We start from the raw sequence: 24,046 nt of genomic DNA, 5'->3' as shown, positions 1-24,046 counted from the left end.
CATTTACATGCCAGAAATCCATCAGTAAAGGGATTTCTGGCATGATTGCGGTGTAGCCACCCACATCCAACCATGCAGTCTCACTCTTGTAGGCTGAACCTGTCCCGCTGAAGCCCTTGTAGTTAATCTGTGACTGGAGCACTGTTCTAGAGTTAGCTTAGTTCACCAAGGGCCCAGAATAACACAAGCAAACGCTGAGATTAGTACCTAATTCTGTTCTTTACAAGTGGATATACGAGCCATGAGAGTCGGCAGTGATAAAAGTGTATGTGGGCATGTGTGTGTGTGTGTGTCTCCACCCAAGTTAGCAATTGCCAAAGAAGACACAAGGACAGCTTTAATAGTCAAAAGACACACTGTCCCAGTCCGTGCTCTAAATTTATGTTTGCAGTTTTCAGTCTCCAACCTGTGAGAGGACTAATAATCATTGTCAGTTGTGGCCATGCCAGGTTGATTGAGCTTACTGACACTCAAGGGCTGTTAACAAACATTATCCCCTGGCAGACAAACCCCAATAGTCTCTTTTTGTTTTGTTTATCTCATTCCATTAAATTCGCAAAAGCAAAACCTTTCTGTTCCCCTGAATTCACTCTCACTTCAATTTCATATGCTGACCTTCTTACATTTCCAAAAAGGCATTTTGTGTAATGGCATGCATCTGTTGAAAAGCCAAGGTGGTCGGACAACAAAGTCAAAGGCCACCAAATATCCACAGCAGGTTCTTTCAATTCCGTTAGCTTACAAGCTAATCTCATCATCCCTGAGCCCTAATGCAATTAAATCGGATTCTCTCCCTCTCGCTCCCATTCATCCCCAGGAGTTAGCGTGGTTCATTGCGTAAGAATGATTAGGTGCAGTTATCTCAAACATCAAAATATTTTCCCTCTTAGCTGTGATGTTTCCAAAAGGCTATTAAATCCCCAGGCTGACTCTGGGGTGCTGGAATAGTGGACCGTATGGCACATACAATCACAAAAATCAAAAGGAAGTAAAGACTATTACTCATTTTTTTCTGCTTTTTTGTGATGTCCCTTTAATGAAATTTGTGGCGGGAGCATGAGGTTTCTGGAACATGATATAATTATACAAGACATGTTGAAGCACGAACGTCCTTCTGTGTGTGGGTTGTTATCAGTCCACTACTGATCCAGACAGATCTCAACAGCTATTGGATGGATTGCCTTGACATTTTGTACAGACATTCATGGTGCCAAGAAGGTGAATCGTAATGACTTTTGTTACCCCCTGACTTTTTCCCTAGTGCCACCGTGAGGTTGACATTTGTGGTTTTGAGTGAAATATCTCTATTGCTGTTGAATGGATTGTCATGAAAATTGGTACAGAAATTCATGTTCCCTTCAGAATGAATTAAGAGAGTAAACATTAGACTTATTACACAGTGGTATGTCAGCAATGTTAGTGTGATCTTGTTAGCATGCCTACATTAGCATTTAGCTCAATGCACAGCTATGGCTGAGTACAGCTTCACAGCCCTGCTTGGCTTTAGATTTTAGTCTTGTTTTATTATACACACATGATGTGGAGCTATGAAAAACAACAACAACTTAAAGATGCTCAACACATAGGCGATGGTCAAAGCATGTTAAGTCAAGAACTGAGGTGTTTCACTTTGGACTTGCCAAAAAGTAAAAAGCCACAAATCTTTAGCCCCCCAAATGTCTCTGCCTGATATGATGAAGCCACTGTAGGACTCTGCTTTCAAAATATTTCCCTATATACGATCAATAAGAAAACCCAGCAACAGTGTCACACCAACATTGAAATATCTCAGACTCTTAATTGTTCCCTAATTTGTATTTCTCCCTCTGTCAACCTTTCATGTTTGTCTAGATGACAAGGTTATATCTGAATAGAAGGAAGCTTGTTAGACACTGACAATATAGTGTGGAGTGTTATCTACAGAAACAGATTAAGGCCATTTCCTGAGCTAGACAATTGTAGAATTGTTGTTGTGTTGAACAATCTACCTCCACACTGACAGTAAAAAGGCCTTGATGTTGTAATGGTGATTAATTGACACAAGCCTTCAACACCAAAGTTGTTTCAGTGGGAGAAGGTTGAGTTTTTTTTCTTGTGACTGTGAACGCTGCTGATGAAAAGATTTTATGTTATGCTTCACATCATAACACACAGAGCTGTTGAAATGTATTTTTCACTGATTTTTTTTCATCAGCATCCATTTCATGCATTCAGTGAGCCTCTCAGGATTACACAGACTAGCAAGTCTTAACAAAGCCATTGATGCATGGAGGAGTTGGGTGGCTTGATGGTTGGATGCTTTATGTATTATATGGGCAGAGCACTAAATGACCTGACTTGCAGAGTGCCAATGTGTGTGTCCCGTATAGTGTGCGGCTGTGACCTCGCCCAGGGGGGCTTCTTCATGAAGAATGGAGAGTATCTGTGCACACTGGACTACCAACGCATGCACGGCACCCGCTGCAATGGCTGTGGGGATTTTGTGGAGGGGGAAGTGGTCACCGCCCTGGGCAAGACCTACCACCCTGCCTGCTTCGTCTGCACCATCTGCAAGTAAGACATCCAGTCTTTTAATGCCACGATTTTTATCTGATAAACCACAGATCAACCCAATGTCTTTTAGAAATGCTATAATTACACTGTAAAATAGACGTTGTGGCCATGAACTCCAACAATCAGTGAATTTATCTGCGGGTCTGGAGAAACTACAGGCCTTAAAATGGAGAAAGCAGGGATGTGCCCATGTAAATATGATTACAAAGTGCTGGTGTTCAATAATAACTTAATAGAACCATTTGAAAGGAAACAGGGCATGAAAGTATCTCAGTCTTCTTGACTGAATTAGTACCATCTCTGTGGTCAAATTTGACCCAAATTTTCTCATTGTTTTCCATTACATCTGTCGATCCTGACCAAAATCACCACTAATGCTTCTCTCTAGAGCTGCTTATATCTTACTTTCTTGCATTTGTGTATGACTTACCAATACAGTAATAATGAAATTTTGCTCAGAAAGATGTCAAGTGATTAGACAAACAAAGCTCAAGTTAAAGATGGCGGGAATACCAGTTGACAGCGCACGGCACCATGCTGTATGTCACGTCTGCGTCATCTGACTAAATGGCCTCCTCAGGCAGACAGCGTTGACATACGTCCACATCATTTGGTCCTGTCATCTTTAGCCCCATCAGACAACCTGCAAGCCACAGCTAATAAACTCTTACACTTACCACAGGGCTGTAGCTCATGTCTTGTTGACCGATTGCTGATGTCACCCTGCTTGCAGACGACCGTTCCCTGCTGGGGACAGGGTGACCTTTAACGGGAAGGACTGTCTCTGTCAGTACTGTGTCGAGCCCATGTCTCCAGGACCAAAGGACATCCTGGGCTCCAGCAGTAAGTAGCCATAGACTAATATACATATGCATATGGGGGACTGCATATGAAGACACTTTGACATGATGCTATTTTGGCTTCCACACAGAACTGGAGAGTTTGCAGTAGAATTCAAAGTTAAAGTATCAGAAACGTTTTACAAAAACAGAAAGTCTGAAAAATTGAGCTTTCAGGTATGATTCATGTATGACATTTAATGTAACTGTTGACCAGTCATTTTTGCTGTGATATTTGTGCTGTGAAGATTAATTTTCTGATCCCCATCAGTCATCTTGCCCACACATCATTAGCATAAATTTTAACTGAACATCAGCCAAATTTTCAAATCTGTTCAACACATGAAAAACTAGAATAAATATGGTATTATGAACCCATTACTAAGCAGTGGCCTGTCTGTGAGCCATTACTCATGCTGTATAGACAAACATTGCTCAAACCTATAAAACTTGATTTAAAATTTTTGTGGAGATCCAAAAGTGTCAGAATGTTCCAAACATATCTGGCCGAATTTTGTGGGAATGTGTATAAAATCATTCACTAGACAGCTAGAATATTTCCCTTTTCTGAAATGGTGTAGCTGGTTTTCAAAATCACTCAGTAATGACTTGTCCAACGTTTAACCCATGTAAACAAATAGTTTAACCTTTAGCTAGCAGCCTATTAGCTAAGATTAGCAAAATCCCAACTTTGTCATCTTTACACTTTGGTTTTTATACAACTTCAACAGACAAGATAGAATGTGTTAGTGTGCTTTGGAGGTGCTGGTTGGCAGATAACTTTGAACTGAACCATGCTAGCTATTTCCTCCCGTTTCTAGCAACCACAAAGCTAAGGCTGCTGAGCTTCATTTTGAACACAAAGATATGAGAGTGGTAACAACCTTCTCAAATTCTCTGAAAGAGAGTATACAAGCACATTTCTCAAAATGTCAAATTTTTTACTTCAAGCAGAAATAAAGGAGAAAAAATGTTAATCAGTTAAGTATGTAAAACTGTTTGTAGCTGAAACTAGTCAACAGCTCCCCTGCAACCCAGTTATGCTTTAAGACTGGATACTGGAGGGGTATCCTTCAGGGAGTTCCCCCACCTCTCTTCTCTTCTTTGTAAACGCAGCCTTGTATTCAACCAGCCATGTTCCTTTATGAATAACACCAAGACAGGCCTTGCTAAATAATGCATAGCCATGCATTTCCTCTCCTCTGGAACAGGGAAGATGCAGCCCTCAAACCCCTCCTCTTCCAACTCCTCTCATTCTCCCTCTGTCTCTTTCCTCTCTTCCTCTTCCTGTTCTTTCTCTCTCTCCCTCTCTCCCCATCTCTCTCACCCCCACTGGTCTCTCTGTTGGCATTTGAAGAGCTTTTAGACAAGGTCACCTATAAATAAGGCATGCTGATTCTCCTCACGTCATCATCGCAGCCTCGTTATGCCTTCCATAGTTATCGTCCCCTGTGGTTGCAGTGGGCTCTGTGTTGCTTTCACTCTCTATTCATTAAAGAAGAGACGACAAGAAGATTGTTCGTTTAGAAACTAACCTCTTACACTTTTAGAGTCTCAGGATCCTACTTGGATATGGATGGTGCTTTTAGAGCCATGGTAAGGGAGATGTGGATGATAGAAAGAGGCAGCTGTCAGAATGTTGCTGGTTACCCTCTATCACCATCTAGTGTCTTGGGTCAGAACTGACAAAATGTCTCACTTTTGGCATGTAATAATTTAAATAATTTACCCCCTGGTTATTACTGTGAGCCCATTAAAGGCTGTATTTTTACATGACACGAACCTTCAAGCAAACATTAATTAAGTTTAAAGGTATTTCCTTGCTCTTTTATTGTATTTCATCTTATTTTGCAAGAACACCTTTATGTGCTTTAAAGCCGTGACACTTTTGCTTTTAACAGATTGTGCAGGATGTGGTCGAGACATTAAGAATGGACAGGCCCTTCTAGCACTGGACAAACAGTGGCATCTGGGCTGCTTTAAGTGCAAGGCCTGCAGCAAAGTGCTTACTGGGGAGTACATCAGCAAGTAAGCAGCTCATATCCATTGTAATTATAGGCTACGTGGTCAAATTCAGGCTTGCATAAGGTTCACATGCTATGATATTTCACAGTCAAGTCCCTAGCATTTAAAGTCTCTCCTCATAGGGATGGCGCCCCCTACTGTGAGAAGGACTACCAGATCCATTTTGGAGTTCAGTGTGAGGCGTGTCATCAATTCATCACAGGGAAGGTGCTCGAGGTAAGACACAGACACACACACATTTCATTTAGCAGCTATCTCTGGCTCCCGAGTACAGGCAGATGTCTCTCTGTGCAGCTGGCTCTCTGATGTGGAATTCATAATATGCTTCTGTAAACAGACTATTAATGTCACACCTAGATTTCATATGAGTCCTGCCTAAGGTAAGAGGGAAAGAATTTTAATGGAACAAATACTTGAATTTGAGTCATGAATGTTTATTTAAGAAATACAGTCACAGGAGATTAGTTTGGAGAATATACCAAAGGTCTCAAATACATTTTGCTTTATGTAAATTTGAATTGCACAGACTTAAGTTGACAGTTAATACATTTTGACACTCAGTTGTAACATCTGCATTCTACTTCCCATACAGACGAGGATGTTGCAAATTGTGAAATGCAGTTTGATAATCTCTGGTGTAATCTCTTCAGCACCGAGCCAAATAGATGCTTGACATGACTGTACTCAACTAAAAGATTAATTCTTAGCAGATTTTTTTAGGTCTGCCTAAATACACATGCGGGCACACACTCATACAAGCTTGTTTTGCCACAAATTATATAAATATTACATAAAACACCTAATGTGGTCTGACATTTATGAAGTGATCATTATTCATTAATACTTTATGTCATGCAGCTGTTATGAAACTCTAGTTCAAATGTTATCAGTGTTGTCTGAGCTGAGTTTATGTAAAACATTGCCAACCCTTCTGTGCTTCACTCTGTCTCATTTCACTGGTCTCTTCAACAAGTGCTAGCCTGTCTGTTGTGCAGACAGTGATCCAATCAGACACTGAGTTATGTGTCACTTAATGGTATGAAAATGTCACTGCTAGCCAGCCAGCCAGGCTTACAGTAATCCACCACTAAGGCTGGCCTTTATGACAATAGGAAAAGGCCTCGGCATCTCACCCCTGAGCTGCTGCCAATGGATCAGTGGGGCCAAAGCCACACCAGTCTGTCTGATAGTCTAATCACTGACCCAAGACCCAGGTCAAATACAGCATAGCCATTGGAAGGTTTGCATATGATCTGCTTCTCTGGGAGCGCAATGTGAATGGCTAATTAATGCAGGGGTAATTAATGTAGCGATTAAAGGCAGAGAGACATAGGGAGTGTATTTAATGGCATACTTCACGTATAGCATAAGTACCTTTATTATCCCTGAGAGGGAAATTCAGTTTTACAGTGTATGTGCAGAGAGTATTGGGTAGGAGGTGCTATGAAGTGCTTCTTACAGCCACTTTGTAGATGTTTTTGATACAGTAAAATGTAAAATGCAAATATTAGTCAGTGGCTCCGTATCTTTGAGTGGCCACTTGCCTGTTGAAATGTTACTGAGGGTTGTTATACCGTAGGCAGAATTTCATTTGGGTATTTATCACCTCTGGTCAAAGTCACACAGCCTTTATAATAGAGCACTCTGCATGCAAAGTGCCACACTGATGTAGTTGGAAACTGAGCCACTGAAGCTGTCAGATCATTTTATTGGATTTCATTATGCAGGTTATCATAAAGAGGCACACTCAGATATTTGAAAGCAGGTTGACTATGTCAAACGGCCAGGTGTCATGGTGGTCATATCCAGTAGGAACAAGCTCACCTTTTTTGTACAGGAAGACGTATGACTGGAATACATTAATGATTTCACATTGTAATATGTTCTCATAGGCCTTCACTTAAGCTCATGAACTATTGAGGAACAGGCTATTTTCAGGAGCATCAGAACATTTTCAGGGGAACATATTGACTCACAGCTGCCCAGTGTCACTGTTTCATCAACTGTTCTTGAAGGAACCGAGAGCAGTCACCAGGACACAGGATCTGATGAAACTATCCCTTGCACTTACAGAGTTTGGGTGTTACAGGAAAGAAATGTAGCCGAGAGTAGGTAGAGCACCCGGTTTCTTTTCTGGAAGTCGCAGCTCCGCTTCACTCGCTTTACTGCAGGCTTCATTGATCTTAATTTTCCTGTGATGTCAGCTCGGTTTTGTGCGCTATGTTTTCCAGGCAGGAGATAAGCACTACCACCCCAGCTGCGCGAGATGCAGCAGGTGCAATCAGATGTTCACAGAAGGAGAAGAGATGTATCTGCAAGGTGAGCTAACCAGCGTATGCTGTCACTGTCACATGAAAACTTGATACTTCACTTTTGGTTATCTTCACGTTTTAACTGAAATTGAAGCTCCTCTGCCGCTGTGACGATATCATATGGTTCATATCATTTTCATAATCCTTGTACCCACATGTAGAATCATCTGCATTTGTTGTGTCTACATTCATGGGTTCCATATGTAACTTGTTCTGAACGTTTTCCCTCTTCCTCCTCAGGATCAACAGTTTGGCATCCCGGCTGCAAGAACACTACCAGAACAGAGGAGAGACACAGGGAGCGGGTAGGAATTTTGGTGTCACTGACTCCATTGTCCTTAACGTTGTCTTGACTGAAAGCATCTGTCTGTTCGTGTCTCATGACAGTGTTTTACTGGAAATGACAGAAATTCAGAACATGTAACAAGGGATTCTGCATTGGCTCTTATCACTCCCTTGCTGAGCTGTTAAACCTTAACCTTCTGTGGTTTAAATAATTTGCATATTTAGGCGGTACAGTGTGACTGTGTGCCTTTGCATGTGTGTGTATGTGTAAATACTTCATGTGCATATTTATGTGCGGACGTGTTCGCTTTGGTGTATGTGTGAACTGTGAGTCAGGCTGGAGAGGCACAACCCCTGTGTGATGTCCTGTGAACCCCCCTCTCCCTTCCTCCACAGCTATTGCCTCCGTCCCTCTTATTCCTCCAAAAAACAGAAAGGCAGGTACTGTATTCACTATTGGCTATGAGATGGCATCATCCTGTGTTCTACCATATACATAGGACACGATGCATTGTATGCTGCCATCTGCTGGAGACAGCCTGCAGTGCGCTCTCTGTGTGTCATACAGAGCCATTCAGTCTTGTCTTTTAACACCTTAATAGACGCTCATATCAAAGGTGCATGAGACAAAGATGTGCACACATTTGGAGGAGCAGACACGATATCACAGATGACTAATTTATCTTTTCTAAAACCCCATTTACCCATTAGGAGAAAAGCTCATTTAATTACACTACATTCAGATCTGCTGCTGCCATCCAAACTGTTCATTTCCCATAAACAGGCATGAGGTTCCCAAGAGCATAAAATCACAGCGCTGAAGCACTCATTCACTTTGCAAATTTGCAAATGAATGACCCAATCATGAGATGACATGTTAGTATTTCAAAGTACTTCATGTAATTCATGAAATGTAAATATAGGGGTTGCAGTTCCCTCTCATCGCTCATATAGTATAAAGGCCAAACGGTGTAATGTGTTTTGGGTAATAATCACGGGTGATATGCAGATGGCAGGGGGCTGTGGATCATGGGAGACTGACTGTCATGTGTTGTTGTGACTAACAGACACTTGTGTGTTTTTCTTCTCACAGCCTACGAGGTCGTCATCCGAGAGTATTTGTTCCAGACCTGGTTCAAGCATACCTGGCTCACCGGGTCACACGATCTATGTAAGATACATCACAGAACTATATGTACAAACAGTTTGTGCTAAGACTGTCAGTTGTTCTGTCTCTTTAGTCAGAAATGACCGTACCCTTTTTTATAACAACAATAGTTGACAGTTGCACCTTGTTCAGTAATAGTACAGTATTACAGTAGTAATTTCCCTTTACTCCTGTTCGTCTGTGCATGTTTGTCTTTATTTGTCTCCGTAGGCAAAAGTAGACAATGAGATCCTTGATTACAGAGACCTAGCTGCTATTCCAAAAGTCAAAGCCATTTATGACATTGAGCGCCCTGATCTTATTACCTATGAACCTATGTACACCACCTCCCTGGATGAGAGAGAGGAGAGAAGAGAGAGTGTGGGAGAGGTAAACACACAGACTGCATGCTTCTTCTCCTGCATGAACACTGCCTTTGTGCACATACAATACTGTGCATTAAGAGAAATATTCCTCAAATGTTTTGTTCCTCTGTTTTGCTATAGGATAACTTTTCCTCTGGGAGGATTTTTCCTCACACGAAAAGAAGGATTAATGAACACAAAGGAGTCTTTACTGTTTGTGTGATATTTTTCATGCTGTAATAAAAGCTTTTATGCAGTACTGAACTCCTGTGTCCCTCACAGCTCCACACTGCCAGGAGGGAGCGTTCCCCCTTGCCCGATGACAAGGTAGGATACGTCAGTATATGCTGATGATGATAAACGAACCTAAACAGCAGAGGAAAAAACAGAGGTGTGCGTCACATAAAAAGGAGGCCATGTGCCTTGTAGAGACAAAAATATGGAATGTCAGCAGACAAAGCATTCTCAGTGCCAGAGTTTTTTATAGCCTGTTAACACTATGGTACCATGATATTTATGTCTAAGGAGCAGTCTAACATTATCTAGATAAATTCTAATTCAGACATGTTTGATTTTTTTTTAGTCCTCAAGAAACATGACGCCAACCCCACCTGGTGAGGTGAGCATATCAGTTTTTCCTCTGTATGCAACATAAATGCCGTCCATAATGCATTTTCATTAATCCCAGCAGTTCATGTAATTACTTTTGTCTGTCTGTGTGTGTTTGTGTGTGTGTACATGCCTGTGTGTCAGGGCTCTTATGATAGAAGGGAACGCATCCTCCAGAGGTCCACCAGTCAGGGCTCCATAGGATCACCAGTTTATAATCGCCATGGTTACACCCCCACCTTATCACGGTCACCACAGCATTTTCACAGACCAGGTGAGTATTTCATGTGTACGTACATGCATGTGTGTGCACATGGATATTGTTCCGCTGTTTGTGATAACATCAGTGATTTCAGGGTTTTTATTAGGTGTATTGATGACATCTTTACTGGTCAGTTAGATGGCACTGTGGATGAGTTCACTGACCCTCCACCTCAAGGTTCTCACTTCCCTCCTTCTGATCTGTTCACCACTTTAAAGGGGATCTTCACCAAAATTGACTTTGGGTGGTTATACCATTGATTTTTTTTTCTTGAATACATGATGATCAATTCCTCGTTTCACAGAATAACAACCTTAAAGTCAATTTTGCACCTTGAACAACACAATTTCTCCTGAGTTTTCTATTCTTTCCTTTAAAAAAAATGATTTCAAAGTGTAATGCTCCTTGTTTCTTACTGTTCATCTTGAACACATCTTTCCTCTCACTTTGGGTGTCTTTTATTTCCTTTTTTCCGACATTTGACTCCTGTATATCTTCCTTTTCTTTTGTCCCTCACCTTCTCACCTTCTATCTCCTCCCCACAATCGTCCACCTCTGCTGCCTGGTCCTGGGGTTTTGTCCCCTGTCCCACACCCTCCCTCCCTGCAGAGGCTCTGACAGGCATGCAGAAGCTCTGCTCCTCCTTGTGCAGTAACAGTGTGGGCTCCAGAAATAGTGACTCCCGCCCCACCTCCCCTTTCAGACACCACTTCCTCCCCCATAGCCAAGGTAAGGGCCCCACTCAACTCTTTGCCACTCCCCCCCCCCCAAGGCAATACATCATCTCCATCGTCACCTGGGATGCCACCTCCCCTCAGTTCCCCATCTGTTATTCTGGATCCATCGCCATTTCTCATTAGACTAAGAATGATCAAATCCACATCTTAGTTAAACCCATGCAACTAACACGCACTGCTTCACCTCTGACTAACACAGTCTCTGCCAAAGTTACTGACAGGCTCTGTGTTTGTGTTTGCAGCTTTGCATGCATTTGAGAGATATTAGTAATCCAATATCCAAACTGACAGTTTCCCTGAATGTTGGATGATAGATGACTCTTTTGCATTTTTAGAATGAGTCTCCAGACTCCAGTAAACTGTAAGGCTGAGATAAAAAGACAGGTTTTGTAACATAAGTTTGTCATTGCATGCTGGAAAGTATTTAGTTCTTAACTGTGAACTTTTATAGAACTGTAAACTCATATTATGCAACAGACTAACAGACTTTATACTTCATGGTTAATAACGCATCTCCCAAACATTTAATCTTGCTATTTTAAACTCTGCTGGCTTGATCCGCTTTTGTACCTTCATCTTGCACATTAACTGCATTTATCAGAACCAACCAGAATGTCTCCCATTCGCTCAAAATGACTTCAGCTGGTCCCGTTGGTCCCTGTGTGTTGCACCGTTCAGACTGTGGTTCCCCTTTAGTATCCCTGCTTATGTTCTGTTCTTGGTTGTTCTCACTGGAGGCACTGACCCGCCAAGTGGCCGGAGCTCCCCTCTCCCGCTCAGGCCCGACAGCCGGCCGGTCACCCCGCCTCTCTCTCAGACCCCTAAACATTTCCACCTCCCAGGTAGGAGCTGGAGCGCACCCTGTCACTGCTCGTCCCTACTTTCTTTCTTTCTTTCTTTCTATCTATCTATCTATCTATCTATCTATCTATCTATCTATCTATCTATCTATCTATCTGTATCATTATACTTCATTTGGGATCAGCTTTTGCTTTTTCCCCTCTTCTTTCACAACTATACAGATCTATCACAGGAAAAGTTTGTTGACATTTAATGTAATCCCAGTGCATCATGGCTTGCTGTTGAGATGTTAACTATAAATTTTAATTTGCATAATAGAAGCACTGTATACTCCGTAAATGTCTTTTCTGTCTGTATTTGAATGTTTTCAGACCAGGGGAGCAACATCTACAGAAAACCACCCATCTACAAACAACACGGTACTTTTCATCTTACAGTATTTATGGTATATTTTATTGTAAAAGGAGATGGGAAAATGACAGTCTGAGTAGAGTAGAGTAATACTCTAGGTGATGTGATTCCCAACCAGGGGTACCTGAACCGCAGTGTTACTTCTGCAGTTGCTAGTGGAGAGATTGTGGAGTTGAATAAATAGAAACTATGATTTGATTAGAAAATATATCCACATCTTAAGTCATATTGACACTACATGTTGCAGTTATGAGTGCATGAAAAGTTAGCAAGTGAGCACAGAAACAAACAGGTAGCTACATGTAGTAGATAAATGGTTGAAACATTAGGCCTCACTCTAAGTGGTAGCAGTAAGATTGCTGACCATAAGAACCTAAATGTAGGCAGTTCAGTTGTATGAAAATATGATCAGGACTACCTCAGACCAAAAAGGCTGGGAACCACCAGGTAATTATGTTATTGAAATGCCTTTGTTAATCAACTGAAACTGTGTATTCATCTAACCATGTAGTCACCCCCAGTGTCAGTGTATGAGCACTGTTTGAAGTCTGTCTCCAATCCTCTTCTGTCTGACCTGGAGCTTGTTTTACACTGCACTTTGTCCATCTTAACAAGTCACAGTGGTAATGTTACAGTGAGCCCTTTCTTAAAATGACATTATGTAACTTGTGAGCATTACAGTTAAAGGCAGCCTGATGAAGAATAAAAGGAACAGTAATACAAGCAGCAAAGCATGACTCCTGGTGAACTACGTTAATAAAACCATTAAACTTTTTATGTGTAACGTGCTAAAATTTAGTGTAACAGTAGCACATGTAGAGAAAAGTTATAAAGTGAATTGTCGCAGCAATGTTGAATGTAATATCTATCTGATGTTTCATACAAGACCAGGGAAGGCTGCAGCAGCAAATCTGCTATTTCTTATGAACTCAACTTTTCATTTGTAAGAGGAAGAATGTGTTGTTTCCTTTTTTAAAGTTACATAGCCTTGCTTTAAAACACCAGTTAGTGTGGAGATGACACTAAAGTCATCCTCACAGCATCCTCAAAAGCATACTTACTCACTGGCAGTTCTTCACCACTTGTTTGAGAAGATTAGATTTAAAGTTGTAACTGATGTTTAGTGACTTGTTAGGAAAGACATTTGCATTGTAAGATGGCTTTTATTTCACATCGAGATGAACCAACATTCGATGATCATTGAGCCTGACGATCAGATGGTTCTGTGATGTTTACCTTTGGTTGAGACTCTGACCCAGACACTGATAGATCAGTTCCCATGATTACCAACCTAGATACAGCTGCCATAGCACGTCAAAGCAAGTCTGCTGATGACATCATCAGATCCGCCACCTTCCCCGCTGCCCATGCTCCCTCTCCGGATGACAGCTCACGCAGTGAGGGCGATCGTTGGCCCTACTCTCTCGCTGTATTAGGTACAGTAGGCTCCTGATGGGCATGCTTGCACTGCTACCTTCAAGCGGTACAATACACACCTTACCACAACCTTCAGTGTTCCTCCGTTCCTGCTGCCCCAACAGCTTAACTGCATCCCTGCTTCACTCCGAGCTCTCGCTGTTATCCAGGCGTTACAGTACTTGCTTTTAAGTTTTGCTTGCACAAAGCAGAAGTGTTGCTAAGTTTCTGTTGCAGCCATATTATTTTCTGCTTGAGGCAGCATCAGTTTCACCATTTTATGTTACTTACTGCACATGGTAGGGGCACTAGCTGTACACAATAGTGCCACAAATGACTTGGACAGAGATAACTGAGACTGACTTCAAACTGACTTTTGTCTGTCTGTCTTACATTGTGCTGTTTTGTGTATTTGACATCCAGTAAAATCTTGACATGATTGATGAAGTGTAAACATCCGTCATGTCAGTCCAGCCAAATATTCCAATGAGTCCCTCTGTTTGTCTGTCTCGTCAACTCTGTCTCACATTTGTGTTCTACTGTCCACATATTACTCATGTACTATCTCTACAGCCAAATGAAGCAGCCACAGTGTATCTGTCTGACATTCTCTAAATTTGAACTGTGGATGAAGCATTTCATCTTGTTGTCCTAGACAAGTAAACGTGAAGCATGGTTTCCACTAGTGAGATGTGTGTGTATTTTTTATGGGTGTGTGTGTTTTATGTAACTTTCTGGGCTTGTGTACAGCACCCATAGGTTCAGAAGGGAGGAGACGATCCAGAGAAGAGGAGGAAGAAGAGGCCTTGAAAAGAAAGCAGCTCCAGGAGGAGCATCTCAGCAAGGTCAGTGATGAACATAAGTACATACTGTTATTGTTACTAATCATAAACCTTCTGTTGACTACGTGCATAAGTGGTGGTGTATCTTTGAATATCACGTCACAGATGTGTATCTGTGTGTATACTATTTGGATGTGTGTGTTTGTAGATTCAGTCTGGTTTAGGAAAGCTTATTCTGAAGGAGGAGATGGAAAAAGAACAGATCAGGGAACGTCACGCGCGTAGCCTCTCTGCTCAGCGCTACGACCCCAAACAGACCAACTGTGACGCAGGTACAGAGCAGCTTCATCAGCTAATTTGCTCTTGAGTTGTCAGCAATGTACTGTAACACAACGCCTGTGCTATACAACACCTGTAGGTAACTCTTAGCATCTGTTTTAACATGTCTGGATTATTAAATAACTCAGCTTCACAGTCTGGAAGATGACGTAAATGTTCCTGATGGTGTCATTTTTCTACAATGTAAAGTAGTACCTCATCTATTTTGAACAATGTTTATGTTTCAGATCCAACTTCTCCAACAAAAACGAACTCTTTGCCCGGCTATGGAAGAAACGGCCTACATCGGGTGAGACCTCACTTGTGCTTACAGTATATTTACTGACATATTCATCAAGATTGCTGTTGATTGTGCTGATGTATTGTTGTCTGTGTTCCTGCAGCCCCAGTCAACAGATTTCACCCAGTACAACAGCTATGGTGACATGTGTGGAGGAGGCAGAGGTGAGAGCTGCTACCAAAACGTGGCCACCAAGCAAATCTCTTGCCAATTTCACCAGAGCTATTCAGCATCAGTACTCAGAAATGGCTTGCTACATGTACATAAATGGACATGCATTTTGAAATATTTGCGTAACTATTCACACAATGTGTCATCAGGGACAGCAGTGTTGTAGATAGTAGCCTGGCAGGGGGATTTGACAGCAAAACCATTAACTGTGAGTCTCATTTTCTGTCCCATTTTGTCCTGCAGAGTTTCAGGTATGTCTCTCATCTGCTTTTTCATATGGCATGCTTCCACACCTTGCATCATATATTTGCTTGCTTGTGGGTTGCAAGAGATACTTTGCCCTGAATGCACACCGCCCACTCCTGCTACATGCTTGCATCATTGTTTGATTAATATCAACTACAGGGAATGCAGTGCAGTGATTTCAAATACCCGAACATGCACTGCCCAGTAGCTGAACCAGTGTACTGTAAATGCAATGTACTATCATCGCCTCATGTCTTGTTCTGTGTGTTGTTTGTTGTTTACCAGTGTTATGACTCAAGCTAAATGTCACATTTAAATATATAATTTCAAAATTCACTGTAGAAAAAAAGAAAAATCCAGAGACATTCAGAAAACATGTGAAGGACTGCCCATCTTTAATCCTAATTAAGATACTGAACAGTATCAAAGCTACTTGCTTCATCCAGTGAAAACTGTGCCCACAGTCATTAGTGGACATATTCATGCCATTAACCCTGCAGTCCCCTTCCACTATATTACATTTGTGTATGTTTTATTCTTTAGCACATTAAGGATGGCCGTGCAGCACTTGCAAGGATGGACAGGGGAGTATCTATGCCTAATATGTTGGAACCAAAAGCAAGTATCCTCTTCTTTTTGTACTGATGACAACATTGTAATCCACACTGAAACATGTTACAAAACTCACATATCGTTCACTTATTTAAGTGTAAATAAGGATACACTTTACAGCTAATTTACACTATTAAGTAATGCAAAGAGACCAGCCCAAACAAGAAGGGTGGAAGACATAGGGAGCCAAAAGAGATTTTTAACTGAAAGTGAAAGACTCACATTAGCTGGGTTCCTGATTTAGCATGCTGCTTCAGGAGCTGCCGAGTCACTCTAGCGCTTAGCATGCTGGCTTCTCCATGCTCATCTGCACATAGCTTTGACTTACAGTGGCTGGATACTGTATGCAGCATACAGTGGAGAATCCAACGCCCAGATTGTCATCCAAACAACTCATATCACTATATACTGAGTAGTATATAAGGGAGTGTACACATTACTGTGTGGATATGAGTTGGTCAGAGGCCTCAAAGAACTTCTAGTTGCTTATTATTGAGCATTTCCCCTAAAATACCAACCATCGTCTACCAGTTTATTCTTGTACAGAAAGGATTAGTTTATTCAGAAATATAGAAACCCCTCGGTTTTCCAGGACAATCATTCCCACGTGGATTTACTTGGCCTACATTACTGATGTTAGTTCTTTTTTTAGTTTGCATTAAATGAGTTTAAAAATACAGGCTGTTACATAACTCTGTTTTCATGTTTTTGCCCTTACCTAATCCACTGCACGCTTCTACACCAAAAAAACAAAGTATGCACACTATAGCACCCTGCATTTCCCTGACAACCGAAACAACAGCTCTCACTCCCAGTCAGCCTCCTGTCACACACCTGTTCTCCCAACCAGTGATCCCTTTGTCACAGTCAGAACTTCCTAAATATCCAAATTTGACAGTTTTTGTTTGATTGAAATGGTTTGTAAGGTTTTTAAACTTGACTCTAGCATTTAGGTTTGACCTGTTCACTGATGAGTGTCTCCTTCTGAAGGTGTACCCCTATGAAATGCTCATGATAACCAGTAGAGGGAGAGCTAAACTGCCCAGGGATGTGGACAGAACCAGACTGGAGGTATCAGTTTTCCACCTGACTGTCCGCAATTGATACTGGATTTCTCTACTTTGTGTAAATAGCATGTTACACAAATACAATTATAGCAAGGAATGTGCAGTATCCATTGCCTCTTGTCATTTTTGCAGTGACCCTTTTTATGGCTTTGGTGCTAACCACAAACACCCCCCTCCCCTCCCACCCTCCCCTCCTTTGTTTTCTCCACCTTTGTTCTCAATTCTAGCGCCACTTAGCACCTGAAACGTTCTTTGACATCTTTGGAATGGAGATCCAGGAGTTTGACAGGCTTCCCCTGTGGAAACGCAACGACATGAAAAAGAAGGCCAAGCTCTTCTAGCACTCAGAGCAGCATGCATATACTGTACATTCATTCAGATAGCACACAACAACTGTAATCTAGATGTAGGTTTTGGTTTATTTCCTTTTCTTCTGGTTTTTTGTTTTATCCTGACATTATCGAGGAAGCCATGAAATGGACTCTTTTTGCTCTGATGCTTCCTGAGACTGTGAGCTGAATGATTTGTCCAGTTAGACTTGCACAGGAAACAAGGAACGGGAATCTCTTCCATGTTCAAAAATGACAAAGAATGAGAATGAATGATAAATAGGGTCATGTTATTTGGTTTGACCGCGCTTGTTTTAATTCTTGCTTTGCTTTGAGTGGAACTGCTTTCCTTTCTTTCTTGCTTGTTTATTCCTACTATTTGTTGCTGTTGATTCCTGTGGAACTTTGTAAGTACAGTAGAACCTCATGGCGCCATTACAAAATGTCCATGCTCGTAGCTTGAACATGTGTCAGCTTTTCCTCCGCTTGGGCTGAAACAGTTTTAGTCCAAAGTTTGCAAGAATCGGCTCAGTGAGTCTTTGAATTAAAAAATAAAAAGCCAGTGGGAAAGCAGTCAGCTGATCCACCAACTGCTTTTCTGGATCTACATGGAAATGAATCATCCAAGCACCTACACATCATCAGTCTCCTTCCCCCGGCTACTATACACACCAAACATTCATCTGACCCTGACAAAAAGAAACTGTCTCTCTTCTCAGGCTCTCATTAACATGGCCAGACACTTTCCCTTTACATGTATTGGAAGTACAAATCTTAATATATTTTATTGCCGTATCCAACATCCAGTAACCAACAAATAGGTAAAACACATAATGTAAGAAGCGACTGTATTTGAAAGTACTGTTTTATAAATGAAAACCCACACTGCCATTTGTTGTATTGAAATCTAAGCCAATAAAGCTTTAAATCACCACAAACCATATGATCCTCGGCTATACCAAAGGTACCCACCGCCTCTTTTCTGTTCTCTGTTTTCTTCTCTGCATTTCACCAATGAACACACTGATGTTACACCGGGTGAGAGGTAGTCTGAGGACTGGTTGACTTTTATGGGGCCAATCAGATGGTGGAGTGTTTTGACCTTCTCTACAAACACTGATTAGTTGGTGCCTCTGTGGGGAAAGTACAAATACATTACTTGATTGCAGATTGTGCCTTGAAAGACCATAGCCCATTTACAACAAATCATGTGCTGCATATATATTATAACTGACCATTTTCCATAGCATGCCTTAGGTTTTATTAGGTTTAATTTTACTAATGAGGTTTTTATTCATTCCAAACAGCAAGCTGTGATAAGTCCTTGTGGAAGAATTTAAAAAACATTTTGCAATTTGAATCTTGAAGGGATCGAGGCATCACTGACATTAAATAGTTTTCTGATTTGCTTGTTATCTTTCTGTGTTAATGTAGTTGCAGTTTATTATTTAAACACCTTCCAGATTGATGCATTTAAGTGCAAGTGGGAAGGTGAGACATGTGGGACTTGGCTCAAATGTCCGTAAATGTCCCAAATGTCTGTATCAAAATCAATGCTTTTTCATTTCACACATTCTTATTTCTTACCAAAAGCTGGGGCCTACGTTAACCATAATGCAACACGACTGCTGACCTTTTGGTTGCAGATTCAGGTGTGTTATGCTAGTAATGGCTAATGTAGCCTTGAGCTGCTAGCCTCAATCAGACATGACGAGCAGGCCACAGAGGTCAGGTAAACCCACTTCTTTCCAACCCTATACCCCCAGGTTTTTTCAGTTTTCTTCAGACCTCAAGTGACAGTTTATTAGCAATCAGCTTCCTCTCCAAAAAGAGAGGAAACGATTTTTTAATGGTGTGGTGTAGGCCTACTTACCTCTAGCATGTTTGTTGTCTCTCCGATTTTAATTTCCTTACTCACTGAAATGATCTGAGCTCCCTGGATGGCAGGGAAACACACCTAAAGAGCCCCCCCAGACACACTAGAAGACATAAAAAGACTGCTTGAAATAATAGTTTGTGTCTGATGTGTTTTTTTTTTAACACAAAAAGTTAAATAAACCAGTTTTAAAAAATTAAAATTGCATCTACCTCTTCTCCTTCCTGTGAATATGCAAATATTGTTTCAAGAGATGTGAGATGTCACTGAGAAATCCAGAGGTTTAAACACATCAGTCTTGTGTAACTTACATATTGGATGACTAACCTCCAAAGCTAGTTGTAATATCACAGAATCTTCCTGCACATGCATGTTGCCCTTCACCACATGAATGTGAAAACTTGAAAATGTGCACAGTGAAGCATCAAAGTGAGGTAACACTAAGCAGGTGGAGTGGAGAGGGACTTAGTGAAGGAAACCATAGTGTGCTTTGGAAAATGGTCAACAGTGGTTTATAGTTAATTTATTTATTTATAATTTATAGTACCACAAAAATGTAGTATACAGATACAAAAATATCATCTGACCCTCTTGTTTCTGTAATGGGTAATTCCTCACTGCATGCTTGTGAGAGCTGCACTATGGCCTTAGTCAACCACAAGGGGAATTATAGTGGCACAAATGTTAACGACTGTGGGCACAGCAATAATCATTTTCAGCAACTCTTAAAATACAGCCTGTGATGTAATGTGTCATTTTGTTGTATGAATCAGGAACCAGTTAAACACAGGTTTCTTACTGGAACTTAAAGGTCTGCACAGTGGAAGAAAATCAAACTATGGAGAACAAGAGAGTAACAACAGGACATCTTAGAGGAAAGGAAATTATACTCAAAGTATTTTTGTAAATTGTGCGGCCCTGTGGGTTCACAAGCACTACAGTGAACAACACAGAAGAGTCACACATTATGTTACAGCCTACATGCCTTATTCTTACTGTTTAATGTGAAATACATGTTGTAGTTTCCCTCATTAACGTTATTATGGTTTATAGGAAAATACAGTCAGCTACACTCCAGGGATTTATCAGAGTCATATTTATGTCTGTATTCACGGTTAATCAAGGAATGGCTCTGTGCTTTTAGAGGTTTGCTCCTGGCAGGAACATTCATCCTCTGCTATCATAACAGGGACAATGGAATAGAAAACAAAACTTCCTTTCTCAAATGCACAACTTACTAATGTCATCTGAGGGGAAAAAAACTATACCAAAGCATTTTCATTACACAATAAGAAGGTTGTTGACACCATTTCCCAGTACTGTACCCCATGTAATTTCCTCTAAAATGTCCAGTTGCTACTCCCCTGCTTCTCACTGTTTTTTCTCACTGTGTCTAAATTTAAGTACCAGTAGAAGACTAAATATTTTATTGGAACCTGATCTTACCACAACATTACACTGTAAATCATGGGCTGTAAGATAAAGTGTTGCCTAATTTTCCTCCTGGAAAAGGCAGCTCTGACACATGGAATATAGGAGACAGATGTCTGCCTCTGGGGTCACAACACTGCACTGTGCAGGTCATGTAGTGGCAGCGAGGAGACTGATGGGAACAGTTTCAGCTTGATTGAGTAGCAGGAAGAGAATCATTCAGTGCTGTTGCAGGAAACTCAGTCTCCACTTTGTTGCTATCTACATCCAGTCTGATAAGAAACTGCTTCTGCTTCTGCAGCTTCACCTCACCCCAAAGAACCTGGCTAGCTCCACCTTACAGGTGTTGAATGAAGCTGTGCTGAATGTGTGTGCAACCCTTTCTACAGGAGACATTAGAGAAGCATCAGGAGAGTCTAAAGAAGCAAAGGCAAGCAGTGAAACACAGACTGAAGAAACTGGCAGCACGGCAGTCAGAAATCTCTGTAAGTTCAGACCAGTCAGTGTTGAACATGAGCTCTTTTTCTCTTTGTTGAGACATTACATTTGAACATTTGTTATCCTGCAACAAAACACTGCCACAATAATTACACCTGTGTCATAAACTCACTGATACTTATGCCTGACTCAGCAAAAGTCCTCAGTAATAAGGGAGAGCATCATAAGGAAATATCAGGAGATCCACACCGTCCTGGACGAGGACCTGAGGATTACCCTGTCCCACCTGGAGATGGAGGAGCGGGCTGCGGTCTCTGCTCTGGATGGACTGATGGAGAGGAACTGCTCTCTAATCCAGGAGATAGAGCAGGACCTGGCCAGACTCACTGTGGCACTGGACCAGACCGACACAGAGCCTGATACAATGGTGATTAAACTTGACAGTGGCAGTCCAGTGGATCAAATTTGTGTCTGGGAACTTATGTGATATGACACATTCTGCTTTCAAAATACATTTAATCAGCACTGATCATTGATTTTTCTGTTTCTCCTCAGTCTTTCTTTTCCTTCCCTGAGCAGCAGGACATGGAGACAGCGGACAGGTATGGACTCAGATCATTCTTAACAAAAGCTTCGGTATGAAGCAGTGGAGCAAAAGCTGATGTTTCTCACTGTGGTCTGCCTCCTCCAGAGTGATGGATCTGCTAAACAGGACGGACCCGAGCAGTGTGAACCTGGATGAGGCTAAAGCTGAACAGATCCTCAGCCTCACCAACAACATGCTCCTGCTTATCTGCTCTCAGACCCCTATAATCAAGAAGCTCATCAAGAGCTGTCAGTTCACATGTTGCTTCTGTAGTGTTTCTAACCAGTGCTGGACCTTTTTAATATGTTGCATTTTCTGAATACTAATGTTGAAAATGTTTCTCCAGATTCCAGTGAGGCGTGTCTGGATCCAGAGACGGCCCACCCAAAGCTCATCATCTCCCACCAAGGTGACAGTGCCACCTACACAAACACCTGGCAGCAACTTCAGGACCTCCCTGGACGCTTTGACACAACCCTCAATGTCATCAGCTTGCAAGGCTTCAGCTTCGGGCGCCATTACTGGGAGATTGATGTGACTGGGAAGACTTACTGGGAGCTGGGTGTCACCTACCCCACCATTCCTCGCAAGGGCACCACTGAGGACTGCTGGTTGGGCCGGGGGAACGAGTCTTGGTGTGTGGAGTTCTTTGATGGGGAGTATACGGCCTGGCATGGAGGGGTGCCCCGTCAGCTGCCTTTCACTAAACGCTTCTGTCGGATTGGTGTTCTGTGCAGTTTCCCTGCAGGATTGGTGACGTTTCTTGAGGCAGACAACATGACACCACTGTTCTCGTTCTGTGCAGGAACCTTCTCAGACTGCCTCCACCTGGCCCTGTGTCCTGGTCATGACCACAATGGCACCAATGCAAAACCTATTGTAATCTGTAATGCTCCATCCCCTACCAGTGATCTCTGATCAGTAGCTCCACAGAAAAGCTTTTAGTAATTACTTATTGCGACACAACTTTCTAATAAGGCACCAGCTGTAAAGGTGTATACTGTAAATTGTAACTACTGGCTTAATTAATAGATTACAGCCATGCTAAGGGCTCTGTGAGGCTGTGCACACAGTCAGCATGCTAACATGCTCAGAGTGACAATGCTGACATGCTGATGTTTGGCAGGTAGAATGCTTAACATGCTCACAGTAATAGTTTAGAGGGCTAGCATGTTAACATTTGCTAATTAGCAATAATCACAAAGTGCCACTGAGGCTGATGGGATAAGGGAAAACTTTGACCTAATGGTGATGGAAGAGGAGAAGTCAGTAGGATTCATCTTCTGGGGACCATCAATGTTTGTACATAATATTAAATCCATCTGATAGGTGCTTAATAAAGCCACTAGTTAGAATCTAAAATCCCTTTCGAAGGGTGCAGTATTAGAAAGTGGTGCTCTTGCTAGTTGCTCCTTTTTCAAGTAACTGAATGTATTTCAAATGGCACAATGTGATAACAAACTCATGTTAAAGGAGAATACTACACATTTATCTCATTGCCTAAATATGTGTGTTAAACTTAGATAAAGATAAATGTACAGAAATATTAGAAGCAGCATCTCTAAGTTCATTTAACTAAGAAAAAGGACCATGAAGTGTTTTATGCATATTGAGTTTAGTTTACATATTCTTATTCTATCTAAAAATACTTCAGTTTTACTTTAAAGTGATAAAACTTACCAATACTGATATATAAGAGATCTTATAGTGTATTTCATTGAAAATATAATCATGCTATAAGTATTACACTTTACTGATTTTGTGAATATATATAGAGATTTTAAAAAAGCACACTGTAATTTATCCTGAGATGCACCTAGTGTATGTGGATCCAAAGTCTGCATTCAAACAAACAGTCAACTCTTTGTAAACATGCTCTCTGAGCTCCTGCGTTGGATCTGAGTGCATGCTGAGCCTCTCTGATCAAAATTCCTCCGAATGAATTTCAACATGAAAAATAGTGGCAGAGTCAGTGATCTTTATTTTGCACCATGCATTTATTCATTAAAAGAGTTAATTAACATTGCTCTGTCTATTGCTATTATTATTGGTAGCAGTATTATTATAAAAATAACTATCCCTGAGCACAGCTACAATCGATAAAACTGACTCAGCAACAAGGCAGGA

At 41.4% G+C, this 24,046-nt stretch overlaps 2 protein-coding genes across 5 annotated transcripts in view; both read left to right on the top strand.

Moving 5' to 3' along the window:
* Positions 1 to 18,529, top strand: part of ablim1a (actin binding LIM protein 1a) — a 39,471-nt gene extending 20,942 nt beyond the window's left edge. Inside the window, exons 3-25 of one of the 4 annotated variants that reach the window (XM_018680202.2) lie at positions 2,370 to 2,553; positions 3,287 to 3,396; positions 5,294 to 5,420; positions 5,540 to 5,633; positions 7,649 to 7,736; positions 7,970 to 8,034; positions 9,108 to 9,185; positions 9,393 to 9,551; positions 9,809 to 9,853; positions 10,110 to 10,145; positions 10,280 to 10,409; positions 11,007 to 11,126; positions 11,872 to 11,976; positions 12,307 to 12,354; positions 13,642 to 13,782; positions 14,513 to 14,607; positions 14,753 to 14,876; positions 15,111 to 15,172; positions 15,267 to 15,327; positions 15,578 to 15,585; positions 16,124 to 16,198; positions 17,183 to 17,263; positions 17,487 to 18,529. In XM_018680202.2, coding sequence (XP_018535718.1) covers positions 2,370 to 2,553; positions 3,287 to 3,396; positions 5,294 to 5,420; positions 5,540 to 5,633; positions 7,649 to 7,736; positions 7,970 to 8,034; positions 9,108 to 9,185; positions 9,393 to 9,551; positions 9,809 to 9,853; positions 10,110 to 10,145; positions 10,280 to 10,409; positions 11,007 to 11,126; positions 11,872 to 11,976; positions 12,307 to 12,354; positions 13,642 to 13,782; positions 14,513 to 14,607; positions 14,753 to 14,876; positions 15,111 to 15,172; positions 15,267 to 15,327; positions 15,578 to 15,585; positions 16,124 to 16,198; positions 17,183 to 17,263; positions 17,487 to 17,600 — 2,150 coding nt within the window. In that variant the 3' untranslated portion in view covers positions 17,601 to 18,529. Of the gene's footprint in view, positions 1 to 2,369; positions 2,554 to 3,286; positions 3,397 to 5,293; positions 5,421 to 5,539; positions 5,634 to 7,648; positions 7,737 to 7,969; positions 8,035 to 9,107; positions 9,186 to 9,392; positions 9,552 to 9,808; positions 9,854 to 10,109; positions 10,146 to 10,279; positions 10,410 to 11,006; positions 11,127 to 11,871; positions 11,977 to 12,306; positions 12,355 to 13,641; positions 13,783 to 14,512; positions 14,608 to 14,752; positions 14,877 to 15,110; positions 15,173 to 15,266; positions 15,328 to 15,577; positions 16,199 to 17,182; positions 17,264 to 17,486 lie in introns of those variants that run through there. The other 3 variants (XM_051076813.1, XM_051076814.1, XM_051076815.1) reach the window with 3 other exon arrangements.
* Positions 18,530 to 21,030: 2,501 nt separating this feature from the next.
* LOC108885820 (probable E3 ubiquitin-protein ligase TRIML1) lies at positions 21,031 to 23,918 on the top strand. Its single transcript, XM_018680305.2, has 5 exons — positions 21,031 to 21,380; positions 21,527 to 21,760; positions 21,889 to 21,935; positions 22,025 to 22,167; positions 22,266 to 23,918. Exons 1-5 carry the CDS (start codon positions 21,261 to 21,263, stop codon positions 22,835 to 22,837), a joined length of 1,116 nt encoding a protein of 371 aa, XP_018535821.1. The 5' UTR covers positions 21,031 to 21,260; the 3' UTR covers positions 22,838 to 23,918.
* The last annotated feature ends 128 nt before the right edge of the window (positions 23,919 to 24,046 follow it).

Source organism: Lates calcarifer, linkage group LG16_LG22, assembly GCF_001640805.2.
Source record: "Lates calcarifer isolate ASB-BC8 linkage group LG16_LG22, TLL_Latcal_v3, whole genome shotgun sequence".
NCBI lineage: Eukaryota > Metazoa > Chordata > Actinopteri > Centropomidae > Lates > Lates calcarifer.
Note: the sequence above shows the minus strand (reverse complement) of the source record. Positions and strands in the feature narration are given on the sequence as shown.

Bases quoted from the DNA above. Each gene is read 5' to 3' on its own strand.
- LOC108885820 (XM_018680305.2), top strand. From the start codon at position 21,261: ATGTGTGTGCAACCCTTTCTACAGGAGACATTAGAGAAGCATCAGGAG. The intron at 21,936-22,024 runs GTATGGACTCAG...TGCCTCCTCCAG, and splicing joins GACATGGAGACAGCGGACAG to AGTGATGGATCTGCTAAACA. The intron at 22,168-22,265 runs GTCAGTTCACAT...ATGTTTCTCCAG, and splicing joins CAAGAAGCTCATCAAGAGCT to ATTCCAGTGAGGCGTGTCTG.